Raw genomic sequence first — 17,633 nt, forward strand, 5'->3', positions numbered from 1 at the left:
CCCTTCTGGTGGTCACCCATCTCTCTGCCTGCACCTTGGGTGTGACCACATCTCTATAACTCCTATCTCTGACGCTTCCCGCCACTTGCATGGTCCTAAAGTGCATCCAATTGCTGCTCCAACTGAATCACGCAGTCTGTGAGGAGCTGCCATTGGTTACACTTGCTGCAGATGTAGTCGATCAGAATGCTGGAAGCGTCACAGATCTGCCACATCTCACAGTTGGAGCACTGGACCTCGCTGAGTGACATTTAAGCACTAATTAATTAATTTAAAATAAACACTGAATTATTGTTAGATTGAGTTACAATTAACCAAATGGCCCTGATGCTAGATGATTTTTACTGTAAAATTAAATGCTAAATACCTATCTCTGCCCTCAGGTTTAGTTACTCTACTATCCAGTTAATCAATTAGATTTTTTTTTGCAATGTTATTTTTTTTTTCAAATTTAACAGATTCCCAACCAGCCAATCAGGTCACAGCTTTACTGTGATGTCACTTAGTTTTCACCCCCACACAATTTGAAAAAGTAATTAAAAAATCACTTACTTTCCCAGGGTGCTCTCTGGTTCTCTCCCTGCAGATTAACAGTTACAGGCCAGAAGAAAGAAAACAAATGGTCGGGAAAAAGCACCTTCTCCCACACTGCACCGAATTACCTCACTGCACCAAATTACCAAATTCCAATTCCCACTCTGGATGTGTCTCACTCACTCAGGCTGTTTCTCCTTCACCTGCGCTAACCAGTGGTTAGCACTGTTGCCTCAGGGGCTGGTTTAGCACAGGGCTAAATCACTGGCTTTGAAAGCAGACCAAGGCAAGCCAGCAGCACGGTTCAATACCCGTACCAGCCTCCTCGAACAGGCACCGGAATGTGGCGACTTGGAGCTTTTCACAGTAACTTCATTTGAAGCCTACTTGTGACAATAAGTGATTTTCATTCATTTCATAGCACCAGGGTCCCAGGTACGATTACGGCTTGGGTCACTGTTTTCTCCATGTCTGGGTGCTCCGGGTGCTCCGGTTTCCTCCCACAAGTCCTGAAAGACGTGCTGCTAGGTGAATTGGACATTCTGAATTCTCCCTCTGTGTACCCGAACAGGCGCCGGAGTGAGGCGACGAGGAGATTTTCACAATAACTTCATTGCAGTATTAATGTAAGCCTACTTGTGACAATAATAAAGATTATTATTATTATTAGACAAGACTATTTTCCAGCAGTTATGATGCTTGACCTACCTTGCAGCATGTGACATGAAGAGAATCTTACTACTTTCATTGCAGTGAAAAAATTAAATATCAGCGAATACAGGATAATGATGGGTATGTTGGGAATAAGGAGAAAGCCAGAGTGTTTTTCGTGTAAAGGATAATAAACTTCTGAAATAAGATACCATTGAAGACTTTTGAAATAGGTAATGTAGATACTGTCAAGAGGCTATGATGAGAAATTGTTGAGGTAATGTTGATCCATGAAAAGGAATTGGCTTGTGCAGTCGAATAGCTTTTTCCTGCTCTTGAAGTTTCATGTACTCTTAGTGGAAAAAAATCTTGTATGTTGTCAGTTATTACAATGTTATTTTACAAATTACACATCGCTAGGCTCTTTGTTATAAGTAGTATGTTCTGGCTGAATAATTTCTTCTTTAAAACTTGAGTTTCGGTTCTGACTCGAATTACATTTCAACAGGAACTGGAGAAACGCTATCTTTGCGCAGTAGCCACTGCCAGCAGCCATGTAAGGGTTAAATAGTTTGTTAAATCTATCCCATATTCGTTTATAACATGTAATTAGACCACACGACAGGAGGAAATTATGAAGGATGAGTTGAATATTTCCAATTGTTAAATGGCAAACTGCCATTGAATCCACTGCTAATCTAGCCTTTATTTATTTCCTATAAACCTTTATTAAAATATTTCATAAATTAACTCTAAATTAAGTCACTGTGTAAAAAGGGGAACCTTATAAATTTCAGTCATTGTCTCAACCGCATCAGTTTGGGTAGGATTACATTTTCGAAGAGAAAGAAGGAAAACAGATGGAGGTCACAGGCTAAGTTTCATTTTAGGAACTCTTGTATTGCAAGTCATATAAATGAAGACGTTGATCATCCAGTTTTATTGATAAATGGATTTTGTTTTATGGCAGCTTGTGATAATTCTGCAGCTGAGGAATATGGTAATGGAGTGAAGTGGAAAAAATAACTGTAGTTACTATTCAGACTGAAAGTTAAGTCACATTCTAAACCGCGTTTACGATCAAATCTAGAGAAACATTTGGACGTCATCACATTTGGAAATAACATAGACATAGAATTTACAGTGCAGAAAGATGTTGCAAAAAATCTGTAACCCCACCCCGAGTCCCAAGGGTTAAAGATAGTCATAACTCAATTCTGAGTAAAGCTCTTGTGCACGAGCTGCTGAAACACACTGCCACTTTGTGTCTTATTGAATTGTTTTATCTCATCAATATTTATCATATCACTTGCCAACAACGATAACTAGAGCAACGGGTTGAAGCAGTATTTTCATTTTGTTTGGTATAAAAAAACATAGAATTTGAAGCATATTCTGACTGTGTGGTCTCGCTGAGAAAGCTTTCCACTGAGTCCCATTTCCCTCTTCTAACTTTTTATATTTTACAAATGTCTATCCGATTCTCTTCAAGTTATTCTGAATTCTGTTTGATACTATTTCCAGTTGAATACTCTATGCCCCAACTACTTTTACACAAATAATATTTCTTTTAATTTCTCTTATTGTTCTTCTGACCACGATGTTGCTGATAATTTTGATCATTTGATTTGTCCAAACACTTTATGCACCTCCGATTTCCTCTCACCTTCTTTATTCTGGTGAATTTTGCGTCGCAGACTCATCTGTTTCCTTTTGTATAATACTTTTGATCATTAAATCATGGACTGGTTACAGACTTTGTGTCCTGTCTTGCCAGGTCTGGCTCTCTTCAAGAACAGTTAGCTAGTCCCACTCCTTTGCCCCTTCCATAGTCCGGCAATGTTTTTCTTTCCGGGTGTTTATCTAAATCCCTTTTGAATCTGCCTCCACCAACATTTTGACCACTGGATTCTGTACTCAATGTGTAAAAAAAAAAGTTTATTTTATGTCACATTTGGCTTCAAAACCAATTTTCTGCAAACTCTCCCAAGTGCATTATCATTTCACTTGAAAAAAGGACACGTGCAATATAGTCTCAGTATCGAAATTAACCCCAATTTTTAATGTTCAACCCTGATTTTCAAAGTGTGGTAACAAAATCTAAACATCATCAAAAAACACTCATTTATGCAATTCGTTGTCATAAGTCAACACATTCCTTGTTCCCAGTTTTTCTACCACAAGACAACAGTCATAATTTATATGCTAATATATTCTGTAATAACTCCATGATTTGTTGTGGATGGTTTTTCTCTGTTTGAAGAAATAAAGTTGCTAAGTTACACTTTGTTCCAGCATGAAACTACTCATGCAGCGGTCACTAACCTGTTTTGCCGTGTTTCCAATGGCCTTGAATGTGAGAGACACGTGCAAAATTTTAAGGTCTTCAATTTTCCAGTTGAATTGCTCCTCTTTCCTTCCTTCGTTCAACTATCTCTTTCCATTCTCTTATTCATAGGGAGGGATTCTCCAATCTCGTCCATGACGGGACCCGTCGAGAGCGGAACATTAGGTGTTCCAGCCAAAACTCCATTCACTTGCAGTGGCACTGGAAAATCCCGGCCACGAATGAGGATGGAAGATTTCGGCCTTAGTCTCTCTCACTCCCTCTCTCACAATTACTTTATATTTCCTTCTTCTCACCTCCTTCATTAAACATCCAGCCAATCAAGTTACATAATGATGAAGGGATGTGATTAAACTTGACAGTATTTATGTAAACAAATATTGAAGTTTTTAGCTGAATTGTCATTGTGTTATTAAGCATAAAGGTTTATTGATGTCAAATCAGTTGTCTTTGTTCGCATGAAAATGTGCCCCTGTTTCCTTGTTAAATGGTTTGTTCTGAAGTCAATCTAGACCCTATTTTCATGATAGGCATTCTTTTAACACAAGCAACTTATGGGGCGTCATTCTCCGACCCCCCAGAGGGTCGGAGAATGGCCGTTGGCCGCCGTGAATCCCGCCCCCGCCGGATGCCGAAGTCTCCGAAGGGAGAAAAGTCGGCGGGGCGTTAATGTCGCCGCTGCCGCGGAGAATGTCACGGGTCTGCGCAAGGCAGCCGATTTTCGGCCTGCCGATATTCTCCCTTCCGGGTGGGCCGAAGTCCCGTCGACGTGATGACCGTTCACGTCGATGTAAATTAAACCTCCTTTTCATCGGCGTGACCCGGTGCTCCAGGAGGTGAGTGACGGCCTGGGGGGTTGGCTCTGGCCAGGCAATGGCATGGTCGCAGTCTGAATGCGTGAGGAGAGGTGTGTCTCGGGTTGTGTGTGTGTGTGTGTGTGTGCGGCCGGGGGGGGGGGTGGTTAGAGTAGGCTGGGCTCCGGGGGAGTGCCGGTTGGGGGGGGGGGTCCGTGCCGGGGTGGAGGTTGGGGGGGGGGGTCCGTGCCGGGGTGGAGGTTGAGGGGGGGTCCGTGCTGGGGTGGAGGTTGGGGGGGGGATCCGTGCCGGGGTGGAGGTTGGGGGGGGGGGGCGATCCGTGCCGGGGTGGAGGTTGGGGAGGGGTCCGTGCCGGGGTGGAGGGGGGGGGGACCGTGCCGGGGTGGAGGTTGGGGGGGGTCCGTGCCGGGGTGGAGGTTGGTGGGGGATCCGTGCCGGGGTGGAGGTTGGGGGGGGGGGGGGGGTCCGTGCCGGGGTGGAGGTTGGGGAGGGGTCCGTGCCGGGGTGGAGTTTGGGGGGGGGGGGCCGTGCCGGGGTGGAGGTTGGGGGGGGGGATCCGTGCCTGGGGTGGAGGTTGGGGGGGGTTCCGGGAATGCAGGAGGAGACTCCGGATGAGCCGGGAAACCGTGGCACACATCTGCCACCTGCTGGCACACCTGTCACCGCGTGGCACTGGCGGGGGACACCCTCTCCCTGTGTCCGTCAAGGTTACGGTGGCCCTGAACTTTTATGCAACGGGGTCATTCCAGGCACCGAGTGGGGACCTGTCCGGCATATCGCAGACATCGGTGCACCGGTGCATCCGGGCAGTGACAGATGCCCTATATGCCATGGCGCACCGCTACATCTGCTTCCCCGTGGACCGGGCCAGCCAAGGTGCCCGGGCCGTGGGCTTCTCTGCCGTGGCCGGGTTCCCCATGGTCCAGGGCGCGATCGATGAGATGCACGTCGCCGTGCGGCCACCTGCAGATAACAGGGCCGTGTTCACTAATAGGAAGGGGACCTATTCGATGAACGTACAGGTGGTCTGCGACCACCGCATGATGATCCTGCACGTCTGCGCCCGTCACCCAGGCAGTGTACACGACTCATTCGTGTTGTCGCGGTCATCCATCCCCGGCATGTACGAGGGACGCCATCCCCGGCTGAGGGGCTGGTTGCTGGGCGACAGGGGCTACCCATTGCAATCGTGGCTGATGACGCCTATACGGAGGCCACGCAATGAGGCGGAGAACTGCTAGAATGATGCCCATGTAGCGACAAGGGGAGTGATAGAGAGGTGCTTTGGCGTGCTGAAGATGCGTTTCAGGTGCCTGGACCTCTCTGGGGGCGCCCGCCAGTATCGGTCAGATAGGGTCGTCCGCATCATTGTGGTGTGCTGCGTCCTGCACAACATAGCCCAGCAGAGGGGCGATGTGCCGCAGGCAGAGGAGGGCGGAGTGGAGGAGCAGCAGGAAGAGGCCCAGTCCTCCCCAGATGAGGGGGATGGGGGCAATGGTCAGGGCAGACGGGGTAGACACAGGCGGGTGGCTGTCCACCGTTTCCGGCTGGCCCAGCGGGCACGGGACAGACTGATAGACGCCCGCTTCACTGACTAGATGGGCGTGGGAATCGGGTAGTATGGCCACAGACCGCACACCATGGCAACAGCCGACCACCCACACCCCACACCCATCCACCCACCCAGCACCCTCACCCCCCTCCCCAACCCCACCCACCCCACCCGTATGCACCCCCCCCCCCCCCCCCATTGCCGATCTACCTGCGGCACAACGGGCCGGGCTCACACAGTTGCGGGTGGACGCGTGTCTATCGCAGGCCATGGAGGATGATGACAACCCGCCCTGCGGTGAGCTCCTGGCTCTACATCGTTGGACTATGTCTGACCCATGGCCACAGTACCACCATCCACCCGGACCATCCCTGCATGCGGCTGTGACACTGCAGCGCATGGTCCCGTCCTCTGCCCGGGGGATGTTGATGGCGGCCCAGGGGGAAGGGGGCAGACTCACCTGGGGCTGAGGTAAGACCACCCCTCACACACACACTTGCGCTCAACGTACATGACACCCCCGCACACTTTGGACAGAGCACAAAGGCAGCTTCGGTAGGTGTAACATTGACTTTAATAACCAAAGGAGTTCATGCACATGCCCTAGCCCCTAAAACTCATCTGTGCCCTGCACCCGTGCCAACTTACTCAGTGTCTAATTGTTTGGCCTTACGGGCCCTTTGACTACGCCTACGTGGTTCCCCAGACGGTACAGCAGAACTGGAGGTGGACTCCTGTGATTCCTGCCCTCTGACACTGGATCCCTTTGGCGGCCGTTTCCTGGGGCGTCCTGGCCTAGATGGGCCAGGCTGCGGCCCGGGAGACTGGGATGGTGAGCTGCCAGCCTGTCCTGCCCGTTGCCCACCCGATGCACCTGGGACGGAAGGGGGGGAGTCCGAGGTGTCGCGGTGTACCGGGACCTCCCCTACAGAGGGAGCCGGGACGGACCACACCACCTCCTCCTCCCTCGGGGTGCCCGATGGCCCCCAGGCCTCTACATGGGTGGGGGATGCGAACGGACTGGCCATCCGACGCCCCCCCGACATCTGGCGTTGCCAGTCCTGGAGGCCCGTGCTGGTATCGACAGGGGTCTGCAGGTTTGCAGCCATGGAGCCCAGGGGGTTGGCAAACCCTGTCTGTGACAGTGCGACGCCGGCTCGCACATGGCCACTGGCGCCGATGCCCTCAGCGATGGCCTGCAGAGACTGGGCCATGGCCTGCTGAGACTGGGCCATGGCCTGCAGAGACTGGGCTATGGCGTTGAGCGCCTCTGCCATCTGGCGCTGGCACTGGCTCATGGCCTCCTGTGAGAGGGCAGCCATTTCCTGGGCCACAGACGCCGCCTGCACGGAAGGCCCCAGGCCTCGCAAACCGTTCCCCATGTCTGACACCGTCGCACCCATTGCCTCCATCGCGGACGCCACCCGTGCGGTGTCGACCTGGGTGGCACGCATGACCGGCACCATTCCCAGCTCCTGGACGCGGGTGGACTCCTCCACTTGCGACCGCAGCAGCCGCAAGCCGCCCGTCACCCTCTTCGCTCGTCTCCGGGTCGGTGGTTGCATCGGATCTATGTGTGGGTGTGGTAACTGCAGGAACCCGGGATCCATCTGGGCGGCAAATGGTCGCTTGGCCTGGGCTGCCCTCCGACCGCCCGGTCCCTCTGCTGCTCCTACCTCCACCTGCTGTACCGGGACGGCTGTGTTGTGCGCACCAGTGAGTGTACCAGACGCCTCATCACTAAAGTGCCCAACCGTGGTGAGTGTTTCTGCGATGGTGGAGGGTGTTGGTGACAGCAGTGGTGTTGTGTCGTGCTCTTCGTCCCACTCTGAGTCCATGGCACTTTGGGGTGGGGGTTCGTCTCCACCCATCCACTCTGAGTCACTGTCCGGTATTTCGTCTTCCTGGGTAGTGCTGTCCCGGGTAGTGGTGTCCTGGGTAGTGGTGTCCTGGGTAGTGGTGTCCTGGCTCGGATGTGACGGGGGCCTGTGGCTGCCTCCCTCGTCGCTGGGTGGTCGCTCCCGCACGTGACGGGGGTGTCGTCTCCCTGTTGCTCCAGGTCTCTCCGTCTCCCGTGGTGTGCGAGGGGCATCCTGCGGGCGTCGCATGCTGGAGGGTCCGGGTCTCTCCGTCTCCCTTGGAGTGCGAGGGGCATCCTGCGGGCGTCGCATGCTGGAGGGTCCGGGTCTCTCCGTCTCCCGTGGTCTCCGAGGGGCATCCTGCGGGCGTCGCATGCTGGAGGGTGCGGGTCTCTCCGTCTCCTGTGGTCTCCGAGGGGCATCCTGCGGGCGGTCTGCATCTGCGGGGATGGGTGCCTGGTCGTTTGGTCCTGCGATACACAATGAAGCATGCATGGTTAGACATCAGGCAGTGATCAGGTGATACGGGGGAGGGGGATATAGGGGAGGGGGGATATGGGGACGGGCTGTCGGTGGCTCACTTGCTAGTACGCCCCCGACCTCTGCATCAGCAACCTCCCGGTCCTCAGGTCCGCCAGCCAGTTCCAGGGCCCTTTCCTCGTGTACGGTCAGTGGCCTCTCATCAGCGGGCCCTCCTCCAGTCCTCACATGCTCCCTATTGTTGTGTGCGCGCTTCTCCTGTGGGGGGGAGGGGCAGGGGTAAAAGGCAACAGTGTTAGGCAGGTATATGAATGCACGCCATCGGTTGCGCGTGCATTGCAGAGGTTAAGGTTAGGGCTGGATTCACTTGGGGATATGGGGGAGGGGGGATATGGGGGATATGGGGGAGGGGGGATATGGGGAGGGGGGATATGGGGAGGGGGGGGATATGGGGGAGGGGGGGATATAGGGGAGAGGGGATATGGGGGAGGGGGGATATGGGGGATATGGGGGGATATGGGGGAGGGGGGATATGGGGGAGGGGGGATATGGGGAGGGGGGATATGGGGGAGGGGGGATATGGAGGAGGGGGGATATGGGGGAGGGGGGATATAGGGGAGGGGGATATGGGGGAGGGGGGATATGGGGAGGGGGGGATATAGGGGAGGCTCACCCTGCCTGCTCTGACGAGGTCGTTCACCTTCTTGTGGCACTGGGTGCCTGTCCGTGGTGTCAGGGCCACAGCGGTGACGGCCTCTGCCACCTCCCTCCACAGACGCCGGCTGTGGCATGGGGCAACTCTGCGGCCGTGCCCGGGATACAGGGCGTCCCTCCTCTGCTCCACCGCGTCCAGGAGCGCCTCCACATCGCGTGACTCGAACCTCGGGGCTGAGCGACGGCCAGCCATCCAGCCGGGTGTTGCGGTCGGGTGTTCTGGTCGGGAGGGGGGGAGCAGCGCGGCCTTATGAGCCGTCACGCCATGCAGCGCGTATGACGCTGCACGGCATGAACCACTGCGCAAGCGCGGATCCCGTTACGTCGCTGCTAGCCCATTTCGGGCCGGAGACTATCGACCCATTTTTCCGACGTGACGCAAGTCGGATTTGCGCCGTTTTTTGCGCCAATCGGCGGACTTTCCGCCGATAACGGAGAATTTCGCCCCTGATGTTAGAATTTCACACTTTAAGAATATTTGCTTAATTTCCCATGTAACAAGATTCAAGTTAATTCTTATTTGTTCATGGGATATGGGCAGCACCGACGCACATTTATTGGCCATCCCCGATTGCCCTTCAGAAGATAGCAACGGCTGCAACCCGTGTGGTGTAGGAACACCTTCAGTGCTGTTAGACAGTGAGTGTGAGTATTTTGTCCTAGCGACAGTGAAAGCATAGCGATATATTTCCAAATCAGAATGGTGTGTGGCTTGGAAAGAAAGTTGCAGGTGTGGCATGGTGGCACTACGGTTAGCACTGCTGCATCACAGTTTCAGAGACCCGGGTTCAATACCAGCCTTAGGTGACTGCCTGTACGGAGTTTGCACTTTCTCCCCGTGTCTGCGTCGGTTTCCTCCGGGTGCTGCGGTTTCCTCCCACAGTCCAAGGATGTGCAGGTTAGGTGGATTGGCAATGATAAAATGCCCCTCAGTGTCCAAAAGGTTAGGTGGGTTATGGGGTTAGGGTGGAGGCGTTGGTTGCTCTTTTCAAGAGCCGGTGCAAACTCGATGGGCCAAATGGCACTGTAGTAATTCTATTCTTTTCTATGTTTGTGTTCCCATACACCTGTTGGCCTTGTTCTCCTTGGTGATACAGGTCTGAGGTTTTGAAGATGCAACATTTCCTAATATCCAATGTGCATACTCTGAGGATATATGTTGGATGGCGTAGCCCTTAAGTCGGAGTACAGTGCTATTGGAGAATTATTTCCTTTAAGGCTTGAGAGCCATATAAGTTGTGTCAAAATTGTCTTGATCTTGCCCTCACTGTGCGGGGTCCATATTTCCATTTTTAAATGAACTGTTAGCTTCACTTAAATATGTCTCTGCTGGAGTATCCCACGGCCCGCGATCGAAACCCCGCACCTGGGGAAAACTTGCCGTTTAGCACTGGTGTCCATAAACATAGACCAGGCATAATGGCATTGGTGGGGTCTCCCAGGTGATCAGAGGCCTAGGGTGGCCAGGCTTTGAACACGGTGGTAGCCTGGAATCCCTGATGCCACCTTGGCACTGTCATGGTGTCAGGACAGGCAACAAGCCCAAGAGTGCCCTGCTGTTTTGAGGTGGGGTGAGGGAGGGCTTGACGACTTCCTGATCAGTAGGTTGGGGGGGTTCCCCGAGGCCGCGGTGGGGTGTCGAGAGATCGGGCGGCATTTAAAAATGGTGCCCGATCTCTTCCTGCACTGATGAGCGCAGGAAGTGAGGTTAGCACAGCCCCGGTGGGGCGTTCCCTGCAGAGGCCTCACAAAAAGACAAAATCCCGTTTGATAGCGGGGTCATTCTTGGCACTGCAATCTCCAAGAAGCAACCCGCTATTCGCACCCAAAACAGGACTTTTTTCCGTTAAATCACACACCTAATATAATTGTATGAGGCAGAAAGTTGACAACTATTAAAGAAAGTAAGAATTTTGGGGAGATATTGAAGACCCGCAAAGAGCTGGGCTTATTTTTTAGGAAGCTTTGGAAGGCACAGTAGGTTGTAGTAAGGAGAAGATGTTTTCAGCTGTAAACCATGGGCATAGTAATTGTCTGAACGGCAAACAGCAAAACTAACATTTGCTCGCTCTGAAAAATTATACTTGCAATTTTTCGACTTCATACCTGCTATGGAAAAGAAATGCCGCCATACACTGATCCTGTATTTCTGTGTTCTTTTTCACAGCCTAATAGTAGTGGCCAAGTAGTGGGCAAAGTGCCTGGTCATTTTACTTCAGTACTGGCTCCCTCACCTCATCATGGCATGTCCAGACCGGTGACCCTGGCCATGTCTTCAGACACTAAACCCATCACTACATCAACCGAAGGTGAGGCAACATCATCTCCATCATCCAGTAAGTACCATTAATATAGATGAGGTGTTATCCCTGCGATTATATCACTCTCCCCTCAAACCCTGATGCAAGAATAGAATTCACACTCCTGAGGTAAACCGAATAATATCTACAAAATTATTTTTCTCAGATTAAACACATTTTGTTGTACAGTTTTCTTTAAACTTGTGTGTTTATCTCTCATTTGCATTATTAAAACAGAACCTAAACTATGCAAACATTATAAAGAGGCAAGCATTTAAGAGAGCCAATTATGATTAATTCCCATGAATTGAGATGAATTTCAGAGAGGGCAGCTTATTTGACCATTAACATTTTGGTGCTTTCTAAACAATAGTCAGCATTGGACCAAGTTATAATTATACTTGAACTTTTGATTTTGCAGCATTAATAAATTATTGCAGCAAATTTGCTTTGTGACAGCTGCAGCCTACAGTTTAAACAGTGTTATAAGCTTTGATTGATCACAGCAAATTTCAAGAGAGCGACTCTCAGACTGTGCTAATGATGAAAATCAGATGTGCTGGAACGTGCTGGGATTGGCCATCTCTTTCCCAGGTCCTGTGGTTAAACTGCCACAGTGTGTTCTGTATCTCTCTCCCTGGGTGAAATTAACAAAGACTCGCTAATGTGTTTCGTGGGAGACTGTCAGCAATGAAATAGGAGAACAATGTCTTCTTTTGAGGAAACCTCTAGACAGCTGCGACTTGTGCACTAATTGATTTGCCGTGCCTTTGTAGCTTCTCAGCTGTTCAAACCCATGTCTGGTCACATGTAGACTACAGGTAGTTGTCCTGTGCCCAAGAATTAAAGGTGAGCGTACACTATGTCGCAACTATGTTTTTTTAATGTTTTAAAGTGCAGCACTTTTGTTGTGAGATTTAATGAGGCAATTCGACTGAAGTATTGAGTGTGTTGAGATTTGTAACACGTATATTTCTAAAAGGTTTTCTGATTCAAATTCAGTTACAAAAATAAATTTAGTACAGGACTGGAGCTTATACTTTGTGCTTAATTCCTTAAAGGAGATAGCCTAAAAGCAGCAATGCCCCCTCCAGTGAATAGCTGACCAGTACAGACCAGGAGAGACCCAGTTCATTCCCTGTCAGTGTTCAGTTAGCTGATCACATAGTTGTGGGGGAAAGGCCACACGAACGCATCAGGTTGTCCTGAGTTTTCCTCTTTGGGGAAATTAAACTTTCCCACGGCTGCTCCCCCTCATTGTTACTCAGTAAGTTCTGCTGTCACTGAGCACAAGTTGTGATACCCCTGTAGTTGAACAGACCGCCAACACTTCATAGTCAAATCTCACTCACTGATATTGGCTGCTTGGGAAAAGTACATGGCTATAGACTGTGCTCAAGGAAGGAGACAAGACTATCAGAAAAGAAAGCATCGAATTGGTGCAAAAATATAAAATTGTCTAGATTTTTGATTTATTTCCTGCTTACTAAACTTCTAAAATTTTCTCCCAAATTTCCGTTTAATTTCATCCATTGAAAAAAATTTCATTTTTTTACCCTGTTACACTCTGGGCAAGATTCTCTGGCCCTTCACGTCAGCAAGATCATCCGATCCCGACGGAGGCGACCCTTTACAGCGGTTTTCCTGGCAGCAGGATGGCTGAGCCGTAGGAAGCACCACAGACCTCGGCTGGACCGGGCAATCCAGCCGGCAGCCAATGGCGGGCCACCTCTGCAACCGGACCTCTTGTCTTTGAAAATTTAACTTTTTCCATTTTGAGCAGTTAAAGAGTAAATGTTACAAATTCACACTCAATGCACGGCATTGGTGAAATCAAATAATTGCTGACCTGTTGAAAAACTGTTTAAAAGACCGACAGCCCATAGGTTCTACTTGTTAACGTGGCCCATTTATTTTCTACCACTTTTACGTGGGGCCACACGAACGCATCTTGAAAGTTTACTGAAATATATAAAGATTGACGCAGCCAGTTCAAACTCGAAAGCTAGGTGAAGTTCAGAAAACAGAAACTAAACAAAGAATACGTGCATGAAAGAAAGGAAGTGGCCCATGCTGGCACCTTGCTCTCCCTTCTAATATATATTTAAATGGAGCAGACTTTCAAAAAACATGCAATGAAGCATTTCCACTTGAAAAGCACTTTGTTCAGTAGTTGCACAAATGCATTCTTCATCTTGATTACAAAACGGGTGCCATACCTCCCAATCCTCTCTGCCCTTAAAAAAAAAATTACAGCTGTCGGTTTTGTTCAGAATGTCGGTTTTCTCGAAAGAAGAAATGTTCCTTGTTTCACTCTGATGGTACTTATCCAGCAGTTAGCAGTAACTGTGACAGGCGATTCCTTTAACCTCCACAGGTTGGACTGCACTGTTCTCTGTGTACTGAAAGCGAAAAGCACTCTGTACACTGAAATTTGGAAATGCAATCTGACTATGGCAAAATCACGCATTGAAATATAGAGCATAGGTCAGTCTTGAGGATTCAGCCATGTCACATTGTAATGGAACAAGATTCATTTTGTTAAACTAATGAGGGCAGCATTCATACGACATTCCACTAACTGTATTTTTTTGTGCACGTGTTAACTCATTAGAGAAAATGAATTGATGTCTCTAAAATATCTCCTGATAAGTGTATAGTAAAGAAAAAATTCTTTGCTAGTATTGCCAGAAATAACAGCTACACTATTATACCTGCAGCACTGTAAAAGACTTGGGTAGCACTGACTTAATCCACTTTTACAAAAATAGATTCTGCCCCCTTATTTGAAAGGTTTGCATGACGCAAAATTTTGCTTTAATAATGCAATGGAAGGCTTAGATATTACATTGATGTTAGAAAAAACAAATCTAGTGCCTTGTGTCAAATTTCTATCTTTGTTTCCAATCAGCCTATACAGGTTCAGGTACGCCCCCAGCCAACCGACAGTTTGTTGGACTTAGCTCAAGGGACCCAGCCTTCCTCCACCAGCAGCAGGTGGGTACAATTCCTATCACTGTTTGGCTAATAGTTCCAGATCCATTACATTACTGCAGTGTCAATATTCTAAACCTTTGATGCCAGAGAACAGCAACTAATGGTATGAAATCAGGAGGAAAGGTTAATGTATCTCCTTCTTTTCAAACGATAACTGCCACCTTCCCAAAACACCATGGGATATTGTTTCCAACGTGAAGTTGAATTTGGCTTCCACTGGCTCACTATATTTCTAGGATAAGTAACAGTTCATGACGGCTTAATTGATCATGTGGTTATACTGTTCTACATTGGGCTGTGATGCTATGGGAGCCTTACTGTTTAAGTGTTGGGTGGCAGGTGAATGCTAAATATTGTGATCGGTCGAGGTCTTAAACATACAAACATTTTCAAATTGGATGTTTGTTCATCAGTTGGCACTCTTGTTGGATTTTAAAAGAAAAGGCAACGCCATTTCTCAGAATTAACCCTCCTTTTTACATCAGGTAGGCACGGCAGTAAATTAATTTATTTTGCTCGGCTCCCCTCTTTTGAGGGAAGTTCGATTTTGTGTGGAAAGTGGAACATTTCCATGAAGGGCTGCAGTATTAGCTATTCCCCATGAACCTATCAGCCTTCTTCCATTGAAGCGACATGTGATCTCAGTTGTCCACCCAAGAGTGATTTAAAAGTGAACTTGACTATTCACACCTGTTAATTATCAATTCGACATCCAGCAGCTGCACAGACTTTTACTGTCAATTTTCTAGTCCACGCTAAGGTCCCAGCGATCATTCCCTTCCATATTGTAAACAAACGTGTCATTGGTGACAGTGAGCTGGAGGAGAAAGATGCTCTTCTGAATTGGACATGCTTCAATCTTCACTTGGACTGTCACTGGAACGGAAGTCTATTTGTCACATTGCACACAATCTCTGCCCTCTGGTCAGCATTTGCAAAGCATGAATAAAAAATAAGGAGGGATGCGAGTCTGAGAGACATCCTAGATTACACATTACCTTTAAACATTGCTCCTTTGCTTAATCTCTCATAAATGTATGTGCTGTTTGGGTAATTATGGTTTTTGTACCACTTATGAAAGAAGAGCTGTCCATGACTTTGCTGAGACAACAGCCCCATCCCCTCTTAAATACTGAAGTCGTACTCAATTATCAATTAAATCTACATTTGTGTCATATTAGTGTGAGGCTTCAGTTTGGAGAGGGAATAACTCTATGAAGAGTTCACTGATTAACATCACATTCTATTAAAAAAATGAATAAGAGGACCAAAATGTAGAAGCTTTTTGAAGTATGGTTGAATAAAAATATCAGACTTCATAGGCCATGATAAATTGTGAAAGTATTATACTGTTGACGGCTTCAACATTAATTTGGCACTGAAGTGCACGTATGCATCCATGATTGCTTAACCAATATCTCTTTGCCAGAATAACATTCTGGATACTCATTTTGGAACTTCTGTGCCCAACCACAAAAACCACAAAGCAATAATTAGTGGTTTTGCCTCTCCATCCTTCTCTGTCATACTGATTGCAGTCACTCTCTGCATTTTCCCTTCTAATTTATTTGATTACATTTTCATTTAAACAATCTTTCAAAACAAAAATCATGCCCATCTAGATTTTGCCTTGTAATTTTCTCGGGCTGGATTTTTAATCCAGGATCGGGATACGGATAGTTCCAGGTCCCGACCCAGCATGATGTGCTTTAGATATAGCTCCTGCAATATTTAATGCTGCAGCTAATTAAAGTGCATGGAGAGGGCTTGCTGTTCAATCAAAAAAGACAGGAAATCAGGCCTCCTCCCACTGTCATTGGTTTTAACCCAGGCCCCCCCCCCCCCCCACATTACTCACCTGTTCCTGAACCCTCCTTGATAGGCTTCGGATCAAATATCGGCAGCAGTAGCTTCCCCTGTGATGCTGCCGACAGGAGAGATCCTGGTCTCTGATTGCCCGGGGTCCTTGATCTCGGGGCAAGGGCCTCTCTAAGTGCCTGAGTGGCACGAGATGGGGCGGGCCTTCTTCAAGAGAAGGGCTCGCCAGCTCTCCAGCCAAATGGCCGAGACTCGTGTCATCCCCACAACAATCCGCCCTACATTTAAAAAATAAATTTAGAGTACCCAATTTTTTTTTTTTCCAATTAAGGGGCAATTTAGCATGGCCAATCCACTTACTCTGCACATCTTTGGGTTGTGGGGGTGAAACCCACGCAGACACCGGGAGAATGTGCAGTGACCCAGAGCCGGGATTTGAACCCGGGTCCTCAGCGCCATAGGCAGCAATGCTAACCACTGTGCTACGTGCTGTCCCCAGTCCGCCCTACTTAATGAACCTACCCAGGTTACCACTGAAACAGTGATCTGTGCTTGTTCAGTACACGGTCTGCACGGTGCTCTAAGAGATGGCAATGCTACTGGAAGCCTCAACTCTTCCCACTTCTCACGCAGTGTCTCTCAAACATCCCTTCATTTGCAATATCACCTTTTTCCTCCGATGGATTCTACCAAATCAGGAACCATCCATGTTTCTTTTCTTCCTGCTGGAATTCCGGTAAGCATATTGGTGAAGAGCACATGGGGCGCGATTCTCCGACCCCCCGCCGGGTCGGAGAATCGGCGGGGGCTGGCGTGAAACCCGCCCCCGCCGTGTCCCGAATTCTCCGCCACCAGAGAATCGGCGGGGACGGGAATCACGCCACGCCGGTTGGCGGGCTCCCCCCGACGATCCTCCCGCCCGCGATGGGCCGAAGTCCCGCCGCTGTCAACCCTCGCCAGCCGGCGGGATTGAACCACCTACCGTACCGGCGGGAGCAGACGGCGCGGGCGGGCTCCGGGGTCCTGGGGGTGTGGCGGGGCGATCTGGCCCTGAGGGGTGCCCCCACGGTGGCCTGGCCCACGATCGGGGCCCACCGATTGGCGGGCGGGCCTCTGCCGTGGGGGCACTCTTTTTCTTCCGCCTTCGCCATGGTCTCCACTATGGCGGAGGCGGAAGAGACCTCCTCCACTGCGCGGGGATGCCGTGAGCGGCCGTTGACACTCCCGCGCATGCGTCGCCCGGTGAAGTCCTTTCAGCGCCGGCTGGCGTGGCGCCAAAGGCCTTTCCCGCCAAACGGCGGGGCGGACATCACTCCGGCGAGGGCCTAGCCCCTCAAGGTAAGGGCTTGGCCCCTAAAGGTGCGGAGAATTCCGCACCTTTGGGGCGGTGCGACGCCGGAGTGGTTCCCGCCACTCCATTACGCCGGATTCCCCCGCCCCTCCGGGTGGCGGAGAATCCTGGCCATGATTCATAGCACTGATTTTTTGTTCCCCAATGCTATCCAATGTGTTCTTGAACAAAAGTGATAGAATCTTATTTGATCATGTTCCCTCTAGAAGTATACT

General features: G+C 49.6%; 1 protein-coding gene across 1 annotated transcript in view; it reads left to right on the plus strand.

Moving 5' to 3' along the window:
- LOC140429760 (nuclear factor 1 B-type-like) overlaps nt 1-17,633 on the plus strand; it is a 220,390-nt gene that overhangs the window by 71,773 nt on the left and 130,984 nt on the right. The window contains exons 6-7 of the mRNA XM_072517159.1: nt 11,120-11,261; nt 14,164-14,249. Coding sequence (XP_072373260.1) covers nt 11,120-11,261; nt 14,164-14,249 — 228 coding nt within the window. The remainder of the gene's footprint in view (nt 1-11,119; nt 11,262-14,163; nt 14,250-17,633) is intronic.

This window comes from Scyliorhinus torazame, chromosome 9 (assembly GCF_047496885.1).
Source record: "Scyliorhinus torazame isolate Kashiwa2021f chromosome 9, sScyTor2.1, whole genome shotgun sequence".
Classification (NCBI taxonomy): Eukaryota; Metazoa; Chordata; class Chondrichthyes; order Carcharhiniformes; family Scyliorhinidae; genus Scyliorhinus; species Scyliorhinus torazame.